General features: G+C 40.0%; 1 protein-coding gene across 4 annotated transcripts in view; it reads right to left on the bottom strand.

Annotated features, from left to right (window-relative positions):
* Positions 1 to 22,328, bottom strand: part of nipa2 (NIPA magnesium transporter 2) — a 47,856-nt gene that overhangs the window by 9,626 nt on the left and 15,902 nt on the right. For 3 of the 4 annotated variants that reach the window (XM_039744711.1, XM_039744710.1, XM_039744713.1), the window contains one exon: positions 12,859 to 13,109. In XM_039744711.1, coding sequence (XP_039600645.1) covers positions 12,859 to 12,997 — 139 coding nt within the window. In that variant the 5' untranslated portion in view covers positions 12,998 to 13,109. The remainder of the gene's footprint in view (positions 1 to 12,858; positions 13,110 to 22,328) is intronic. The other variant, XM_039744712.1, reaches the window with a different exon arrangement.

The raw sequence follows: 22,328 nt of genomic DNA, 5'->3' as shown, positions 1-22,328 counted from the left end.
ATATGTTGTTCATAGGTAAAGTAAGCAGATCCCAAATGAAAGTGACCACCCGTAAAACTGGACTTCCAAGTAGAATCCTCTGCCATGTTTCAGAGAATTTGCTAATATAGTGGCAATCATCCTCTGTAACTTGTCAATATGTGGCTCTCCAAGACTACTGTCTTTGGTGGCTTTAAGAAAACCACAATTATTCTGGAGTCAAAAAATACATTTCTATGATTACGTGTCTAAATGGCTAATGGCCTTTGTCACTCACCCCTATTATCAAGGAAAGCTTTTCCGTATGTTACAACCCATATTCATCACAAACCAAAATACAATGCAAATGCATCAGTTTGATTACCACACAAACAGATTAAAAGAAAGCACAATTTACACAGATATCCATTCAGCAACAATCAACCCTTAACTTTATGACTGGAGTGTTCTTTTTTCATTTAATGACTTCATCTTGGCCTTCAACACAATCATCCCACTGAACGTAGCAGCAAAGCTTATTTTTCCGTTTAACTTTAGCGTATAAATTCCATATTGATACTTCAGATGTTGCAAAAACTATATTGGAAACACTTTTTGTCGGAAAAAAGGGCTTTAACGCAAATAAATGTGTCACATGATACATTTTTATAACGTGGAATCAAAACAAGAATGGCGGAGCGGTTCGCATGGTCTGATGAAGAGACTCGTTATTTCTCGTGATGAGCCAATGCAGTAGCGGATAGGCTGGTTCTCCTGCTACTAAAAGGGGTACCTGAACTCCCTCCACATCAACTGTAGCCTGGGGGTGTCTCTCAGGATGTCTAAATAATACAAAAACTGCAAAGGTAATTTACTGTGCCAGTCAAAATATTTAATAAACCGTGTGTTTCATTATCTAAACATTTTTTTCTTATTATTAAATGGCAGATGTTTTAGCATATATGAGAAAGTCTCTCATTAATATTAACTTTAGTTTTTTTTTTATTAAACGTTGTTATTTTGTATTAATTCAAATTTCAGTTTTAATTAAAAACCTTAAGGGTAGCAGGTTACAGTACTAATTCAGTTATCATCACACTGAGAAGGGATGTTGAAAGGTAGGCTCACCTGTACAGATCCGATGCTGCAAAACACAGCTGCATCATGGGCACTGCCAGGAGTGCCAATGCAAATGTCTCGTTTCATGCACCTGTCATCAACAAGGGCCTGGAGAACAATAGATGGCCACCCTTTGCGATTAATGTAATCGCGGTAGCCTTCCATCGGGGGAAGAATAGGCACATGCGTGCCCATCCAGCGCACCGTAAATCTGTGGCACAAGATGCAACAAGGAATTGCGGTATGCAATTTCATTGGCCTCCGCTACAGTCGGAAATCTAATATAACACCGCATTAAATTTTTCTTTAATAGCTGTGCACACAGCATATACACATCGATGGACGGTAGTTTTACTAACCCCGAAAGTTTCTCCAACTACCCTATACTCGGCGCAGGTTGCCAGCTTGTAAAGGGCAATGGCAATCCGCTTTTGGGTTGGAACCGGTGGTCGGTGGCAACCTGTGATGGGCGCAACATCAGGACTGGTGAATCTACACAACACCTCAAACGTCGGCCGTGTCATTCTAAAATGTTGCAGCCAGAGATTTTCTGTGAAGTGTCTCTCCACCACCTCCTCCCAGAAGGTCTTATTCCGTCGTCTCTCCCATACCCGTGGGTTTCATCGCACTGGGGTACTTTCTTCAAGCTCCAGGGCTATCAGACAAGCAACTGCTTCATTCTGCTGTCGTCTTCGGATATTATGTACAATTCCAATTATTTGTGAAACTGAAATAACAGTAAGCTGGCAAATTTCAAAAAACTGTCTGAATAATCTCTCCATTTCTTTTTTTCTTTGTTTAGTGGAAGGGGTGTAACGTGGAAAACAAAAGGTAGATCATTTGCGACATTCACAAAATTATGTATGGAAACGGCTCAAGGGCAGATTTTTTTTCGCGATACAACAAAACTTATGCGACAGTTCGTTTTTTTGGGGGTGACATCATCACGCACACCATTTTATCGATAAAAAGCCAGTTGGATGGAAACAGACTGGAGACAGCAAATTTCGCAAATTTTTTTACGTATATTCTGTTTGTCGATAACAAAACGTCGCAAAAAACTGGATGGAAACTTGGCTACTGTCATCAAATTATCCAACACCGCAATGAAAATGTGTCCAACTACCAATAATAATATATAGAGGAGGTTTAATTTCTCAATGAGTGGTCCAATGTCAATAATTTACCAATAAAACTAAGAAGCACATTGTAAACCTTATCAAGCCTTGGGGTGGACGGTCATGCATTGATTTACATTTACTGGGTAACAATAGAATGGGGAAATATCTTTTACACATTAATGAGGTTCCCACAACATCAGCTATCCTGTTACAAAGCTCTGTAGAAGTCTTGCTAATATGCGTTTCTATTCAGAATGCTCTTAAAAGAAATGTCTGGTTATTTACAAGTGTAGTAGAGTTAGCAACATCGCACCCTCAAATCCAGGCACAAGCTGACTGGAGAATGCAATTCTAAAACAAGAAGTGAAATGGAGGAGAGAGAGATTTAATTACAATTTCACCTTCCTGTGAGATGTATGTGTTAGAGGCAAGAAGAGGCTAAATTTTGAGGTTCCTGAAGCAGAACAGTAAACACTTGCTAGCAGTCCCTGTCACTAATACAACCAGAAAAGCTAGACAGAGGAAGCCACTGTTGAATTTACAGAGGAACACCTATACTTTTACTTTCATTACTTTCACTACATGATTTTGAAGTAAGGGCTAGAATTCCTGGGAACTGATTTATTAGGACTATGCACTTACTTACTTCATTGCCTTCCCATAACTCACTGAAATGCATTCTACTGTAGACTGCAAATATACTTTAAATTCAATGTTCTATGAGAGGGTTAGCAATCACAACTTTATTTGTACTAAAGATTAATTTGTTGTTGATGTTTCAAATAAATTTCTGCTAATCATTTGCTCACTGTGTTGGGGAATGGAATGGACATTTTATTTGGGTTGGGGCTTAGTATAAGCCCTGGACCCTTATAAATAACTAGTAATTTAACAGATGCTGTTATCATGATTCCATAACACTTACTGTACAGGTGAAACAACCTAGGTGCACCACACTCTCAAGAGCACCTTCATTTTTATGAGAGGGTTAAAGAGGGAAAATCTGCCTCCCAAGAGCCTTGCAGATTCTACTGTTGAGAACATAGCCTTGAGATGCACAATATTCTAGTACTGCAAGTTTGCAACTAAACTGTGACAAACCAAACAGCAGCAAGTGGCTAAAACAGTACCATTCACTACTGGGGCCATGTTTCCAGCCTTTCAGAACATTTAGGACAAAACAAAACCTAAACAGAGACCTTTACATTTTCTGATATTTACAAAAACCTGAACAAATTGTTATATTGATATTGATGGATCTTACAGTGGACCAGCAGACTCAGTTTTTACCTGTTTGACATTAAAGTGTTAACTTCCATACACTCATCCGCTACACCTGAGACCCAAACTCCATCAATGTTACTGACCACTAGTACTGTCAGACTGTTACTTGTTCTATCTGATATGTGATATATAAATAAATATTAGGGATGTCAGATATTTTTATTTGAAAATACTGTCATTTCAATGTATGACAAAAACTCAAATGTCAAACCAAAATCTGACAGTATTTTGGGTATTGGGTATGAATGGGTGTCTACCTTAATTCAACATTACCCTACTTTAGACAACGCACAAAACTGCAGTTTTACATTTTTTGTGTTTTCTTTTCTTTTTCAGATTTTTTTCAGTCTATCACTTCCAGGATTAATGCTTCAAATGCCTGATTGTAAGGTTACATCCTCATTGGAAAAAGGGCAGTTGTATGCTTCTTGAAAACATATACCTTCACAAAGTATATAGTTTAAATGAGCAACAGAAGCACAGTTTTTAATATAGTTTATGAGAAAACAGTTGATATGAACACTCCACTGTACTCTGTTAATGTGACAATACTATCACAAGACGGCAAGAGGTTCTATGACAGTGGCAGAAACAAAAGAAAATTAGACATAAAAGAACACCACTTTCTAGCTGTACACACACACACGCACTTGTATACACATTTATAACACAACTGAGGCTTCTGTTCTGATTTGCAATTGTTTAATGCATGTACATATATTAAGTCCTTGTTTAATACATAGAATTGAATAGGATTATTTATTCAATCAAAGGTTTTGTCTGCAAAGACAGCAATACCTTTTTAGACCAATCAGTGAAATAATATAAGAATCATTTTGTTATATTTTTCATAATCTTAATATCTGTGCTTATTAGAGATATCCCTCTGCAGAAAGCACATTCTGGAAGATATGAATTTTTATTCTAGCAATCAGAAACTCATAGCATTTTATTTGGGAGTTTATTCCCTTTGGGAAATATTTTCACTAAAAAAGATTTGATTGGTGATCGGTAAATTGGCCAATCACAAGAACAAATATTCTTCAGCCCCTGCTTTTTTAAGAATAACGGTAATTTAGTGGCTGTGATCCTTTATGCAAGGTATTACAGTAGTTGAGCCATCATCATTTGTAAATATGTGCTCTCTTCTATTGAATTGAATTGAATTCGTTAATTGTTATTGTATGGTACAATGAGATTCAATATGTAAATCCTCCATAAATGTATTTACCTATAAAATGACAAAATGACAATAATAATAATACAATAAAAAACAATGAAAAATATACAATATGTAAACATAAGTACAATATACATGTACAGTACATATAGTACAGACTAGCAAAACACCCGCGCTTCGCAGCGGCAAAGTACTGCCTTAAAATTTTTATTAATATACCAATAATTATTTGTTATGGATCTCTTTGTAAACCACATTGCGAGTTCGGCCCTCTGGTTGTAATATGACCAAGCTGTGCACTGAGCTTACCTTTGAGCATGCAATGTACAGTTGACTATGTGAAAAGTAATCTTGTTTCAAATCTCACAGTTTGGATTGCTGCTGTCATAATCGGTTTGAGTTTCATGGTTTGTTTCAATTACGACAGTATTTGTAGGACTTGTGTTGAAGAGACATTCGGCATCTGTCAAGCGTTGTAAATATACAACCGGATTCATCGATAACTTCACATCCAGCTTTTGAGAGTTTAAACATTCATAAACATCAAAGTGTCCACTACTGAAATCGTCACCTGTGAATCTAAGATGTTTAAGAGGCATTGGCGGTGGTCGAAAGGTGTAAAATATTTGGCCATTTCGGTACACTTGAAAGCGACAACCGAACAATTCAGCGGCAGCCATCAACTCACATGCAGAACCATAGGTGAAGGGCTTAAGCATTTCACTCTTCTAGTGCTTCTGTGTAGTATCATTATCTCCTGTACCGTCATCAGTCCACACCTTGAACCTGTCCCAGTCATTCAATACATAAGACACAATGTTCCTCCGGATATCAAGAGTGAGCCTGATATGGCCGTGCAATATGTAACACGGAGAATGGAAAAGGCAGGTGCCATCTCTGGGCATGGAAACCACTCGGTAAGTGACAGTTCTTTGATCGATGGTGATCACCTCGATAGACATGTTAATGAGGGTACGCTTGGAATGATAAAGGAAATTGGTACCTGAACAATGTAAAGAAAGTCTAAAATACCTACACAATAACTATAATCGTAATAAATGAACAATAAAACAGCGGAAAAGCCGTGGATTAAATTAAAAGGCTGTAGTTATCAGCAGGGAGATGTGAATCCTGTGGCATAGCAAGGAAGGGAATGTAGAGACTGGAGCGACAGACGGCCTTATATAGGCAGGCAGCCAACAACGTGGGAAGCATTGGGATGGGGGACCCCAACGCCGCCTCACATGGTGACCGAGCTGCAGGCTATGGATGTATATATGTACGTAAGTAGGATTCAGTTAGTGTTGGGAACCCACGTACCAAATTTCTTGACGATGGGCCCATAAGTAACAAAGACCGTTGAAAAGTTCAATATGGCGGCTGACAGTGGCATCATACCACCGAAATAAGTACGTACATTGGTTTCAGTTAGCGCAGGGAAGCCGCCTACCAAATTTCGTGAAGATGGGGCTATGAATAAGAAACTTCAAACATGGCGGACATTGTCGACCGTTATGCGTAGAATATCGAAATGAAACCTGCTTAACTTTTGTAAGTAAGCTGTAAGGAATGAGCCTGCCAAATTTCAGCCTTCTACCTACATGGGAAGCTGGAGAATTAGTGACGTTGGAAAGTTCAATATGGCGGCCGACAGTGCTGTCATACCACCGAAATAAGTACGTACATCGGTTTTGGTTAGCGCAGCGAAGCCACCTACCAAATTTCGTGAAGATGAGGTCAGCCTTCTACCTACACGTGAAGTTGGAGAATTAGTGACGTTGGAAAGTTCAATATGGCGGCATACCATCGGAATAAGTACGTACATTGGTTTCAGTTAGTGCAGAGAAGCCGCCTACCAAATTTTGTGAAGATGGGGCCATAAATAAGAAAGTTCAACAAGGCGGACGTTGTCGACCGTTATCGACAGTTATGACCATTACGCGTATAATTTCGAAATGAAACCTGCCCAACTTTCATAAGTAAGCTGTAAGGAATGAGCCTGCCAAATTTCAGCCTTCTACCTACACGGGAAGTTGGAGAATTAGTGATGAGTCAGTGAGTGAGTGAGTGAGTCAGTCAGTGAGGGCTTTGCCTTTTATTAGTATAAATAGTGCAAATAGTTCATAAAGTGGCTTAGGTTGTGCAATATTACAACTGTAGTGCAAGTTTACAGTGAGGTAAATGTAATTCTAAGTACAAACAGTTCTACCGGGAGCACTTGATGGGAGTGACTGTTTCTGAACCTCAAGGTTCGGGCAGGAAAGGCTTTGAAGCATTTGCCAAATGGAAAAATTCAAATAGACTGTGTGCATAGCTAAGGCACCATGTGCTATAAATGTTCTCCAGGGTAGATGCTGTATTCCAATAATTCTCTGCGCTCTCGATGCAGCCCGCCATAGAGCTTTCTGGTCAGCTGCAGTAGAGCTGCGATTCCAAAAACATACTTTACTGCATTTCATCTTAAAAATGATATCAAGAGCTCCAAGAAGATAATATAAATTGACTTAGAAGTGAGTAGTCATCATATGTAAATATGAGCTTTCTTCTACAAACAGTTCTACCAGGAGCACTTGATGGAATGATTGAGTCTGTTTAGAGGACTTGGGATGAAACTGTTTCTGAACCGTGAGGTCCCTAAAGGAAAGGCTCTGAATCGTTTGCCGTATGGGTGAAGTTGAAATAGACTGTGCGCATGGCTGAGGCAGCATGTGCTAGATGCTGTATCCCAATAATCCTCTTTCCAATCACCTGCTGTAGAGCTGTGATTCCACACTCAGATACAGTGGGTTAAAATACTCTGAGTGGTGCACTGAGAGTAACAATGCTAAAGCAAATATGGTATTTGGAATAGTTTGGCCATTCTGTGGACCATTATATCGTTACAGGTTGATTACAATCAGATGCCCTAAATTTATAAATAATATGCGGTCAATCTCAATGTATTTGATAAAGCTGCATCAGGGATGTGAATCTAAAAAAGAATGGGAATCCACACAGGAATAATAGCATTGCTTTGCTACTGGGTGCCGGCAGTTTGCAAAACTGTGCAGAAAACTTGCGTACGCAATGTGTTGCGATGCCGTCAGAATGTGCATGTCTTTACCCCAAGTTTAGCTTTTATACTTCTCGAAGTGAGCATGGAAATGGGCCTATGCAACATTTTTGTGTGTATGCACCATTTATACATGAGGCCCTATGTCATTAGACCTTCAATAACTACTAACAATATATAAAGGCAACTAATATAGCCTGTTAAATCCAATTCAAGATTGCTGGGGCAACACACCAGCCCAGTATAGGAACAAATCACACACACACCTACATTCATATGTGGACAATGTACAGCAAAACTACTGCAGAGATTTTGTTCAAATTCAGTATACTTCTAATATTTCACAATGCTAATATCTCTGACTGACTAACTTCTTACTTGAGTTATCGTGTTTTCATACTTGCATTCTGACACAAACATCATAATGAAAGCAGCCAAATCATATTCAAAATATGTAAATCTTTTGTTAAGTTCAAAGCTGAAATTTTGACCCTATTATAATATTTTCCCTTTTATGGATATCATTATTTAGGTTTACACAGACCAGCAGACCTTCATCATAGCAGCTCTCAGAAGGAAAAGCTCTAAATGGGATACACTTTGTTACAGTTTCAAAAATGTAAAATTAATGGCAGATAAATAATGTCAGATGAATGGCAGAATTATGATAGAAATGAAAGTGAGAGGTACTAATATATTAAGAATTATCTTTGGCAAACAAATGACATAATTTAAATAAAACTGATTAAAGAGTACAACACACTTTGCACAGGAGTATAAAAAATCAAGTTAAATTATTCTAAATAAAAAAAATGGCAAAAACCAATTATATATACAGTGGGGTGCAAAAGTTTGGGCAACCTTGTTAATAGTCATTCTTTTCCTGTATAAATCGTTGGTTGTTACGATAAAAAATGTCAGTTAAATATATCATATAGGAGACACACAGTGATATTTGAGAAGTGAAATGAAGCTTATTGGATTTACAGAAAGTGTGCAATAATTGTTCAAACAAAATCAGGCAGGTGCATAAATTTGGGCACCGTTGTCATTTTATTGATTCCAAAACTTTTAGAACTAATTATTGGAACTCAAATTGGCTTGGTAAGCTCAGTGATCCCTGACCTACATACACAGGCGAATCCTATAATGAGAACGAGTATTTAAGGGGGTCAATTGTAAGTTTCCCTCCTTTAATTTTCTCTGAAGAGTAGCAACATGGGGGTCACAAAACAACTCTCAAATGACCTGAAGACAAAGATTGTTCACCATCATGGTTTAGGGGAAGGATACAGAAAGCTGTCCCAGAGATTTAAGCTGTCTGTTTCCACAGTTAGGAACATATTGAGGAAATGGAAGACCACAGGCTCAGTTCAAGTTAAGGTTCGAAGTGGCAGACCAAGAAAGATTTCGGATAGACAGAAGCGACGAATGGTGAGAACAGTCAGAGTCAACCCACAGACCAGCACCAAAGACCTACAACATCATCTTGCAGCAGATAGAGTCACTGTGCATCATTCAACCATTCGGCGCACTTTACACAAGGAGATGCTGTATGCGAGAGTGATGCAGAGGAAGCCTTTTCTCCGCCCACAGCACAAACAGAGCCGCTTGAGGTATGCTCAAGCAAATTTGGAAAAGCCAGCTTCACTTTGGAATAAGGTGCTGTGGACTGATGAAACTAAAATTGAGTTATTTGGGCATAACAAGGGGCGTTATGCATGGAGGAAAAAGAACACAGCATTCCAAAAAAAACAAAATCCACTAAGGCATTCATGCAGAGGAACAAGTACAACGTTCTGGAATGGTCATCTCATTCCCCAGACCTGAATATAATTGAAAATCTGTGGTGTGAGTTAAAGAGAGCTGTCCATGCTCGGAAGCCATCAAACCTGAATGAACTAGAGATGTTTTGTAAAGAGGAATGGTCCAAAATACCTTCAACCACAATCCAGACTCTCATTGGAACCTACAGGAAGTGTTTACAGGCTGTAATTTCTGCAAAAGGCGGATCTACTAAATATTGATTTCATTTCTTTTTTGTGGTGCCCAAATTTATGCACCTGCCTGATTTTGTTTGAATAATTATTGCACACTTTCTGTAAATCCAATAAACTTCATTTCACTTCTCAAATATCACTGTGTGCCTCCTATATGATATACTAGCAGAATACCCGCGCTTCGCAGCGGAGAAGTAGTGTGTTAAAGAAGTTATGAAAAGAAAAGCAAACATTTTAAAAATAACATAAGATGATTGTTAATGTAATTGTTTTGTCATTGATATGAGTGTTGTTGTCATATCTATCTATATATATATATATATATATATATATATATATATATATATATATATATATATATATATATATATAGCTAGCAAAATGGCAGCGAGAAGTAAAAAGAAAAGGAAACATTTTAATAATAACGTAACATGATTGACAATGTAATTGTTTTGTAATTGTCATGAGTGTTGCTGGCATATATATATATATATATACATATAAACATATATATATATATATATATATATATATATATACACACATCTATACACATATATATATACAGTTATATATATATATATACACACTATATACACATATATATATATACATATACATATATATACACATTCTGTATATATACACACACATATATATACAAATCTACATATATATATCTACATATATATATTAGGTGGGACTCGATTAAAAAATTAATCCAATTAATTAGAGGCTGTGTAAGAATTAATCTTGATTAATCGTATGTAATCGCACACAAAATTTGCCCCAAATCGCAAATGTTTTTTTTTTTATTTAAAACGGTTTTAGTGGGCTTACAGAATCAAATAATAGACATGGACATGAATATTGTAAACTGAAGCTGTTTTAATTTCTGAAAAAAGCTTTTAAACTGCATTTGAATTCAAAACAGAAACAAAAATATCATCCCTGGTTAAAATTGGGCAGACTTAAAAATAAAGTGGTAGTTTAAGTACTTTAAGTACATTTTCAGAATAGTATTGTCTTTAAATAATAATAACCAAAATTTCACCATAAAGTGCAGTTTTTCTTCTTAAAAAATAAGTCAGAAACATAAAAGGTAATTTGACCAGCTTACTCTTTAAACTCTGAGTAACATTAGCCAAAATTATTTTGTACATTAGGCTAAAACAGTGTGATCATTGAACATTTTGTAATTAGATGTATTTAGAATTACTAACGGTCACGGAAGTCCAATGATCCCCAGTAAGAGCCACAAAGTCCGCTTTCTGTAATGCATCTAATTTTGCTTGCTTTTCAGTGTGCACAAAACCATGCTTTTATCAAGGCTTCGGTAGTCGAAATGATCAGTCGTAGGAACGCTTTATTCCGACTCTAACATTTTTGTAGCTGTGATGTGTGCATCAGTGTAATGGATGTACCAGGAAATCATGCATTGACAAAAGTTCCCGCTTGCTTGGAATTGAAAGTGTGATTAAATGCGTTATTTTTAACGTTATGGAGTACATGCATCGAAGCTTCTCAACTGTGCTTGTGCTAAGAAAGGGAAAATTTTAAAAATAACGTAACATGATTCTGCGTTAACCTAATATTTTTCATACGTCCCAAACCAAGGAGATGGGAAGGTAAAATGAATCGGTAGCGCGTACATAGTCAGTACATCCCTCTCGAATCGAACCTCAATGTCGGCGTTAGAGGCTTAAGACTCTACAATTGCGCCACCGCTTGTCTATGCTAAAGTATGTATTGTAGATCGGGTATATATATACATTTATATATATATACCCGTATCGCAGTGGAGAAGTAGAAGTTATGAAAAGAAAAGGGAACATTTTAAAAATAACGTAACATGATTGTCAATATACAGTAATTGTTTTGTGAGTGTTATTGAATGTTGCTGTCATCAAGGATTTGATTATCATTATTTCTTTCAATCAGGCTCGTATTTGTACGATGTGTTCAAGTTACATTCCGTGTTTGTCAATCGTTGTAAAGATAAGAGGTTTCATTCATCGATTAGTTCCTTACTGCATCAATAAACAGCTCGCCTTCCTTTTTATCTGTGATGTGACAAACTGCATGCACGGGTTTTTTTTTTACGCTGTCTTCCTTTAGCGGACATTGACTTTTTCCACCGTGTGCTTTGTTTCCACAGTAGCTGCATTTATGAATATGCTTATCAGACGCTTCATATTTTTGCTGCCTTTTCAATTGTGTAATTCGGTTTTGTTCAGCTCTTTGGAACTGTTGCTTTTTATCTGTGCACTGCATCAGTTCACGTGAGCCACTCGGTGTACTTGCATCGAAGGTTCCCAGCTGTGCTGGTGCCATCTCGTGCTATGTCCATAGCTTTATTTAATGTTACCTTAGTCCTGGCACTTAAAACTTTCTCTGGCAGTTTCGCTGAGTTTGTGTCAAACACCACCCTGACCATCTCATCTTCCTCTCCATAAGCACAGTCCTTCACCCGTGAATATTTACCCGTGGCAGTTTGCTATTGGATTGCCGCTGACGGATGGCCTTATATGGGCAGGCACTAAATTACAAACGCCAGCGGCAGCCTGTCTATGAACTTAATTTAAAGTGTAGGTTTACATCGTGCTTTGTTTCCGAAGTAGCAGAACTCGCTTCTTATTGTTTCGCTGCCTTCTCAATTATATAATGCATGTTTTCTTGAGCGCTTTTTTGAGGTCTTCCTGGTTTTCTATGTACTGCGTGATTATGTGGGAGGCGTGATGATGTCACACGAAACTCCGCCCCCACGGCGTTGAAGCTCATCTCCATTACAGTAAATGGAGAAAAACTGCTTCCAGTTATGACCATTACGCGTAGAATTTCGATATAAAACCTGTCCAACTTTTGTAAGGAAGCTGTAAGGAATCAACCTGCCAAATTTCAGCCTTCCACCCACACGGGAAGTTGGAGAATTAGTGATGAGTCAGTGAGTGAGTGAGTGAGTGAGGGCTTTGCCTTTTATTAGTATAGATTTAACTGACATTTTTTATCATAACAACCAACGATTTATACAGGAAAATAATGACTATTAACAAGGTTGCCCAAACTTTTGCATCCCACTGTACTAAGAACTTGATTGTTTTGTTTTGGCTATCTAAGCATAGCAATAATTAATTAACATTTTACCTGCTCTCATGGAGCCCTTCTTGGCCAAGCGAAGAAGACCTTTCTTCTTCAGGATAAAGCTCCCTCCAATAAAAAGACTAGAACTGACAGCCAGCACCAGTCCAATATAGAAGTCATATCTTCCACGATCTTGTCCCATTTTCAATACTGAGGTGTATTTTCCCAAAAGGAAAGAAAAAAAAAAAAATCACATCGACAACACCAAAAGACTTCCTGCTTCGCTGCAAAATGTTGATATCAGCTATGCAAACCTATAAAGAAAAAATGGGGGAGAAGTGTTTTATTATCACAAATTTTAAAAAAATCATAAGATATTAAGCACATGAAGCACTAGGAAAAGTATTTTTTTGGTGTTGAGGTTGTTTACTTTTAGAACCCACACACTAGATGCCTGTTTATATAAGTGAAATTACACTTTTTGTTAAGTGTGCATCAATTTATTTATTGACAACTGAATCCATAAACGAGACTTTGGATCACTATGTAACAGAGTTAAAATTGCTGTAACGGAGTTAAACTTGTTGGTGAAGGACTGTGCTTATGCAAACGAATAGGAAAGCAAGGTTCCGTTCACATCTGGCGTAGCCGGCAGGATGCTCCGCCTGTTTCAAGGCGGAGACCTGCCCAAAAAAATCTTGTTGTGGACGGCCCGGCTCAGCAGGGGACCCCACCCACGCCCCACAGGGTAAATGTACCCCACGGACCGCCATGGGTCTGCAGGAGAGCCGTTTTCCCCTGTGGCGGATCAACGGCGTGCAGAGCAGGATTGCAGCAGGCTCCCGCGGGCGCGCCGTTGCTGGAGGCGCCCAGGACAGCATCGCGTCTAGGGAGGCCACACCAAGGACGTTTCCTCGATAGGACGGGACCCGGGCTTCGACAGCGCGGCGACGCCTGCAGGAGCTGATGAAACAGAGCCGCTGTAGCACGAGAGGCAGCAAGGCTGCCGGCAAGCACGTCGCCACCGCAGGAGGAGAGCCAAAATGACCGCAGACCAGAAGTGCCTCCCCATGACAGGCACGCAGTTGGATGGTGTGTCTTGCGTGCCCACCAATGACTGGAGAGAGGCGGGACGAAGGAATCTCCATCGCGTGCCGGGGGGAGACCCGATTGGGCCGGAGGAAGAGGCCCACAGGAAGTTGCCGGCGCCTGGGGCTGACGGACAGGTAAGCTCCGCGTCTGTTAACTTCCTGTCTTTGCCGGCTGCTCTGTCGGAGCTGGAGGTGTGCCTTCAGCCCACGGAGCAGCATTTGTCGCAGGTGCTACGTGCCCTCCGGGCGGAATTGCGGGTACTGGAGATGAAGGCGGTTGCATCAATCGAAGAGCTTTTGATGGCGATTACACGGCGCAACGCTGGATTCTTCAGCCGGAGGTGTACAGCGGGGAAGGTGAGTACAGCCGTCCCCGTACAGCATGAAGGAGGATGTGCTGAAATTGGCTGTGATACCAACGATCAGCATCAAGTAAGCAGACCACCGACAGTGGATGCGGCGTAGGGGGCTGTGCGCGCAATGAGGGGAGAGACAGAGAGAGGGCTGGCAAGACACGGGCTGTTGAAGGCCCCAGGTCCTAGCGCCCTCTGCCCCGAGTCGGCGGCCGTCTCGCGCCGTTCTACAGGGACGCAGACAGGAAGGAGTCTCTTTTTATGCAATAAGGAGACTCAGATCGTAAGAGTGTCCCAGAGCGACAGGAGGAATCGAAGGGTGAATGCCGGTTCCTCCGATAGAAAGGGACGTGGTGCTGGGTGCACACGTCCAAGTGCAGGCCGCCCTCTGCGGGGGCAGAGGTAACCCATGAGGTCAGTGGAAAGGAAAGGACTGCAGACGGTCTGTCAGGTTCACCTACAGGAGGGACATGGACCCCTCTGAGGGGGTGCCAAACAGGCAAGTGCCGGGGTACCGGTCGGCGGGGGGAGCAGTAGGACCCGCTTCGTTGGGAACCTGCCCTCAGGAGACGGGCCATTTGCCAGAAGGACTCTCCGCTGGCGAGGGGGTTTCGCCACGGCTGGCGGAGGCTAGGAGGGTGCGAGTGACTCCAACCAAAGAGGCACGAAAACCTCGGAGGGGGTGCCGGTAAGAGGGGGGAGCGTGGCCTGTGCGAGGCACAGGAGGACGCCAGGTGGTGGTGTCCAGGTGGCGTCTCCGCCCCTATGCCTGTTGGGAGAACAGGGCCGGACCCCGGCTTCCCAGGAGTAGGACCCACTTCGGGGGTAAGCTGCCCTCGCGGGACGTGCCGCTCCTCCCGAGTGGTCTTTGCTGGCAACCCGGCCGGGATGCCGTGAAGGACCGGAAGAGGGCGTGCGCCCATCTGGGATCACGTTGGGGCTGCCACCCTGGTTGCTTTGGGGGCCATGAGTTGAGGGCTTGGAAGCCCAACCCTGTAGGGGCCTGTGGTCACTGCGATGCCTTGGGAGTCCTGGACCTCAGCACTTCCGCCACACCAGGAAGTGCTGGGAGGAAGAGAAGCAGGGACACCCAGAATGCTTCCGGGAGTAAGTACAGCCAACACTTCCGCCACACAGGGGCGTGTCGGCGAGCTATTGCCGGGGAGCACCTGGAGCACATCCGGGTGTGGATAAAAGGGGCCGCCTCCCTTCATTCGAGGCTGGAGTCGGGTGGAGGCAGGACAAGGCAGGAGAAGAGAGAGTAGAGGCGGCCCGAAGAAAGGCGTTGTGTGGCCAGGACTTTGGGAGGTTTGTGTGCACATAAGACTTTGTAAATATTGTAAATAAACAACGTCTGCCTGTCTGTGCCCGGGTTCCGTTCACACTTTATATTTGGACTTCATTCTTCACACATTATACACTTCATGTGAAAATTTTGCTGTTAGTACTAAAACATGAAAAATGTTTGTGTTTTAAGTATGTGTTCAACATTTCTTGTATTTCTCGCATTTTCTGTCATCCTACACTTACAGAGATTGTTATAGACTCAGAACACACATGAAATGCATGTGTTCCAAATAACAATATATTATATACCCTATACAACTCCAGACACACCACACCAAGATAAACAAGGTTTGAGCTGGGAGAGCTTTTTGCTCGAGATGAGCTCTGGCGGTGGGGGGGATGGGACAGCCAGTCTGCTTGCTGCTTGGCTCGATCTACACATCTACAATACAAAAGACGGTGATGGTAGAGGTGCGAAGGGATTTAAGATTGGATGGGTTTACAAGTATTTTCATAGGCTTAAGGAATTCTAATGTTAATGACCAATATAGTTGACCTTTATGAATAACATAAGCATGCTAAAAATGGACAACCAAAATGAAGCATTTTTTATTAGTATTAGTAATATTAGTATTTCAGAACCAGACAGGTATGACCAAGGGCTTTACATTTTTTTGTTTTTTATTAATTTTAATTAAAAGCAAACAACATTACATACAATCAAATCAAACTTAACAAAACCAAAATTCAACCCCAAATAAAAGAAAGAAAGAAAGAAAGAAAGAAAGAAAGAAGAGCAAGCCAACAAAGTCAATGTTGGAAGCAGCAAGGAAGGAAGAATATCTTTTTACCCCAAGTGATGGACGGCTTGGCTCCATGGACAGCTCAATACCTCCCCCGGGACGCTTGGTGGCAGCATCCCGGGCCGACGATGATTCCCCAGCCTCCCACCTGGCTCCATGGGAGATGGAGTCTTCCACAGCCTGGTTGGGAGCTCGGATGGCCACTAGGGGGTGCTGCCGAGTCTCAAGAACCCGGCTGGATGAGTCATCAGCCCCACCCGGAGGTGCAAGTGGGACCAGGTGGTCAAACACCTCGAACACTTCCAGGTGGGCTATAAAACGGACCAGCCTCCACCACTCAGGGGCCGGAATTGGGAGGAAGAGGATAGGTTGCCTGGGAGGAGTGGTGGTGCCACAGGAAGGGTTGTTTGTGCTCTGTTTAAAGTGCTTTGGGACTGTGTTGGGCCTGTGGGACACGGGGAAGACGGCTGGTCGGGCGCTATATAGCGCCTTTATCACACGCGATTCAGAAGATTATTCTAAAATGTTATTGAACAGATGCTTTAAGTGATAATTTGATTTGTCCAGTTTTAGACAGTACAGGACATCAGTTACCTACTGACTTAAAGGTGGTGGGTTGGGATTCGTCCAGTTGAGCAAGGTAAGTCTACATGCTTGTAGTGAAGTAAAGGCAATTATGATTTTTTTTGTCATTCTCCACTGTAAGCCGATCTGGGAGTACACAGAACACAGCTGTTAATGGGTCAGGAGTGAATGCGACACCAAGGTTTTCTTACAGGCATTAAAACATTTTTGTCCAAAAAGATGTTCATTTTGTGCACGCCCAAAACATGTGGCCAGTGATGCTGGAGCTGGATTGCGGCATACACATGTTGAATCTTGCCCTGGAAACTTTTAGGATAATTTTAATCAACATAATTGCACTCAATAGGAAATTTTAAGTTGTATAATTTGAATGCTTTGCGGATATGGAGCTAGTGTATATTCTACACATATGAATGTTAAAGATCATTTCCCCATTGTGCCCTGGGATCTTTAAAAGGAAGGGACTTGAAAATATTTTTATAAATTGTGGAAATGCTATATGAGCCCTCAACACTGATCAATATTTCTTCTAGAATAGACATAGGTGGAAGCTGAGGAAAATTGAGCAGGTTCTGCTTAACAAAGCAACTTGAAAGTAGTGGAAAAATTGTGCTGATTAGAAGTTACATTTAAAGTTTCATTGCTTGAAGGATGCAAAAACATTATCGATGTACAAATCTCTAAATGTTTTAATTTCAGACATTTTCTAAGCATTAAATATTATGTATGTTTGAGAGGGTGGAAAAGAGTGGGTGTCATGTAGAGATAAGAGCTTCTCTGTCTTCCTGCATTGGTTCCATATTCTGAGTGAATGTAGGGCAATTGGATTATTAGTGTATTAGTGATAATTTGTATTTACTGGGGCACAGAGCAGGGAATATAAAGAAGTACTGCAAGACTTTAATTCTACTGAAGACCAGGCTTGTGTATATTCATTGATTTGTGTCAATATCCAGGGGCCTCATGTATAACGGTATGCATAGAATTCACACTAAAGTATGGTGTACAGACAAAAACAGAAATGTGCATATGCACAAAAATATCCAGATGCATAAATCTGTGTGTGTACACTAATTTCCAAGTTCTTCCACCACACCCGTCTCCTCCCAGAATTACACCTCTTTGAATATGCAAATCAATATAAATAGCCCTTAAGTTCAGCATTCCATGAAAAGATAATGACAAAAGCACAGGGAAAATAAAAGAATTTCAGCAAATACCAAGTGAAGCAAGGAAAAAGTACTATTTGTTGGTTTAAGTGGTGGAGTAAGTGGTGTAAACAACAAAAGGAAGTTGATCAAGTAACAGAGTGGTGGAGAAACTGGAAAGTCCAAGTTCAGAAAGTCACACAGTGCCCAAAATAGTGGTCAGATATCAAAGTTGCAGTGAAAAAGGTGAGTCGTAGCCCACCATCTGAGTGTCATATGGAAGTTTATTAGGGTACAGAGAAAAAAAAATAGGGACTCAGTGGTTTAAGGTTGAAATATCAACTTTAATCACAAAATTTCCACTTTAATCACGTTTATTTTGTCATTAAAGTTGATCATAAACTTAATCTTAAAATCATTTAATTTACTAGTTTCTCAAATCCCATCGTAAGTAGCATGTTAAATGCTTTGTATCCTATGTGTTCTGCTATGTACTCTTTGTGTGTGAATCACTACATTACATGCTGCTTAAACAGGTTTCTCTTACTGTAAAGGAAGGATTTTTCTCTGTAAAAAGCAAAGGTAAAATAAAGAGAGGAAGGGAATCAGGAGAGCAGATGGGCGTTGGTCGCTTCAGTGCAAAGCCAGCTGCAAAGACTAATGTTTTGGGAAAAACAGCCGGGAATGTTCTAAAGATATAGCCATGGCTATGTACGGAGTTGTTTTTCACTTCGAGGGGCTTCATTGTGTCTTCTGGTACTAGGCACCGTATCGGTCAAGGCCAAGTAGAGGAAAAACAACACCGTGTCCCGTGGAAGGGTGTGTACTGAAACTGATCACTTCTGTATACACTGCTTGCACGTAAGCCGTTTTTGGGGCAAGGACACTCAATTAGTATATAAGGGAAGGTTCCGCCCTCAGTTTCTTTGGAAGCTCAACCGTGGGGAATGTGCACACCGCCCGGTACTTTGACTAGGCTAACGAGTTGATCCTCTGATGAGACTGACAAGTGGGCTCCCTCAGTCTACTGGACTAGGATGATGGCTCTGGGTCTTTTGATATTACTGTAAGCATAAGTTTAAGCATAAGTTTGTGTCTTTTGATATTACTGTAAGCATAAGTTTGTGTCTTTTGATATTACTGTAAGCATAAGTTTGTTTCTTTTGATATTATTGTAAGCATAATCTTGTTTCTGTATGTCTATTGTCACTGCATTACATGTATTTGAATGTTGCTAAGCATAATCTTGTTTCTGTATGTCTATTATCAATGCATTATATGTATTTGAATGTTGCTATAATTGAATAAGTATTTGAATGTTGCTATAATTGAATAAGTATTTGAATGTTGCTATAATTGAATAAGTAAATTTTACTAAAGTATCGGACCTTCTCTCTCTGATTCTTGCCTACTTACTCTTTAACCCCTTGAACCATTTTCCCAAATTAAAACACTTACTCTGACAGGACACAGAATATATTACATTCATGATATTACAGCTCTCTGAACAATTTAAATACTGAGATGTATACGTGATATCATTTTCATGATGAAATGATTAAAGCATATATTAAACATGGGGGCACAGTGGGGCAGTGGTAGCGGCGAGCTGGTGCCCCATCGACAGATTGTTCCTGCCTCCCACAAGATGCTTGCTGCGCCATGCACAACCCTCAATGAAATAATTTATTGCAGCAGTACTGTCTCTTTCAAAACGTACTAACCCCCAATTCCTGTCCTTCCTTTTCTTTCTCCATGTAAACAATCGCAAAATGTAAAACTCTCTCTCAGCTTAGAACGCCGATTCTTCAAAACTTTTAAGAAACACTGAAATATCTTCGTAGTACATGTTTAATTATTCCATCCATCTATCCATTCTGAGTCACGCCAGTCCCAGCAAGCATACAGTGCAAGGCAGGAACAATCCCTGAACGGGCCGCCAGCTCATCGCTACTTATGCGCCACCGTGCCCACACGTTTAATTATTAACAGTATACAGTATTTAAATTAAGTTAAAAATGGATCTGTAGAATGTAATATATTTACTTTACTGTATTTCATCTTAAAAAATATATCAAGAGCTCCAAGAAGATAGCACTTGGCAATCTAAATCCACTTAGAAGCCAGTTGTCATCATATGAAAATATGCACTTTCTTCTATTGAATTGAATTCCTTTATTGTTATTGTATGGTACAATGAGATTCAAAATGCAAATCCTCCATAAACGTATTTTACTATAAAATGATAAAATAACAGTAGTAATAATAACACTACAATAAAAAAAACAATGAAAATATACAATATTACAGCATAAGTGGCCTGGGTTGTGCATTATTACAGTGTGATAATTGTACTTATAAGTACCAGGAGCACTTGATGGAATGATTAAGTGTGTTTAGAGCTCTTGGGATGAAACCATTTTTGAACAGCAAGGTCCCTCCAGGAAAGGCTCTGAAGCGTTCAAAAGGACTGTGCGCATGGCTGAGGCAGCGTGTGCTAGATGCTATATCCCAATAATCCTCTTTCTGATCAGCTGCTATAGAAATGTGATTCCACACTCAGACAGAGCGGGTTAAAATACTCTGAGTGGTGCACTGACAGTAATAACACTAAAGTAGCTATGGTATTTAGAATAGTTTGGCCATTCCGTGGACATTAATACTGTTATAGGTTGATTGCAATCAGATGCCTTAAACTAATAAACAATATGCAGTTGATTTCAGTGTATTTGATATGGCCGCTTCAGATAGTAAGATCTCTGGGGTGTTGGATTTAATGGGTGAATATATTATATTATACAAACATCGAAGAATATAAGCTGCCTTTAATAAATCTGGTTTGGTTTTGTGATATTACAGAAGGAAGCATGTTCTCAATCCTTCTACTTAGGAAGTACCTTAACGTCATTATTCAGGAGTGAGATTGGTCTGTACGATGCACCTTATAGTAAGACCTTATTTTTCTAAGGAAAGATGGAAATTAAAGAGAGAGAAATTAAAGCTTGGCGAAACGTTTGAGGTAGAATGTTGTCTTTAGCTTCTGTAAATGTTACAAATAATTGTGGAGTTAACTTGATATTTTTTTTTGATAAAATTCCACTGGGTAGCCACCAGGGTTGGCTGCTTTCCTGCTCTGAAATGAGTTCATAGCATCTCATAATTCTGAGAGCGTCAGAGGTTTAGATTCAGTTCCACACCACAAAGAGTACCTAGCTCTGGTAGCTGTAATAAGTCAAAGAACTTATTAGATTATGTCTTATCTTCTCTAGACTTAGTAGGATATAAGGACTTACAGTACTCTCTAAATGTGTGGGTTATATTTTCATGGTCTATGATTTTCTCTCTCTCTATTGGTAACTGCTGCAATTGCTTGTGGATTTGTTTAGCTAAAATCTCATCACCTTCTCCCCATGTTCATAATAATGATGTTGTGAATATAAAGATGAGCTTTTCCTGCTCTTTATTAGTCAAAAGGTTAAATTCTGATTGCAAAACCGGTCTTTTCCTATAAAGTGCCTCATTTGGAGGCCTGGCATAGTCTACATTTATTCTGGTAATTTCACTGATTAATTCAGAACCTTTCTTGGTTTCTAATTTATTTTTCTGAGAAAGATATGAAATAATCTGTCCTCTAAAAATACCTTCAGAGTTACCCACAGTATACCTTTAGCAACCTCTGGGTGTGCATTTGTCTCCAGAAAAATCAATTTGCTTGGATATGAATTTTGTACAGTGCTCATCGGCTAATGACAGGGGGTTAAAGATGCCAGCTACGAAATGAGTGTGTAGAACATAGTAAGTTAAGCTCCATGATCAGAAATAAGAATATGCTCTAAGATTAGGATTTAAAAACTTCCATGGGTCTGAAAAGTTCTGATCCATTAAAACTTCTGTAATTATTTTTGGAGTATTAAATGTTATTAATTATGATATTAAATCACCGCTGTAGCTGAAGACCTATCGAGGTCTGGATTTAAAGAACAATTAAAGTCTCCGGCAATTATAATTTTCTGATTGTTCACATTAGGAATAAATGCAAATACTTTTAGGATGAAATCACACAGATCAGGTACCTAAATATTTATCAAAATCACTTTAGTATTAAATAAATTGCCTATCAACATGACATATCCCTTCAGGACCACGTTATGTCTAACACTATACAGTAAATGGGATAGTACTGTGCATTAAGATCCCAAACCCCTAGTTTTTTTTGTATAGCCAAGGTGAAAAATCTGACCAATCCAATCCCTTTACAACCAGAAC

This window comes from Polypterus senegalus, chromosome 2, assembly GCF_016835505.1.
Source record: "Polypterus senegalus isolate Bchr_013 chromosome 2, ASM1683550v1, whole genome shotgun sequence".
Classification (NCBI taxonomy): domain Eukaryota; kingdom Metazoa; phylum Chordata; class Cladistia; order Polypteriformes; family Polypteridae; genus Polypterus; species Polypterus senegalus.
Note: the sequence above shows the minus strand (reverse complement) of the source record. Positions and strands in the feature narration are given on the sequence as shown.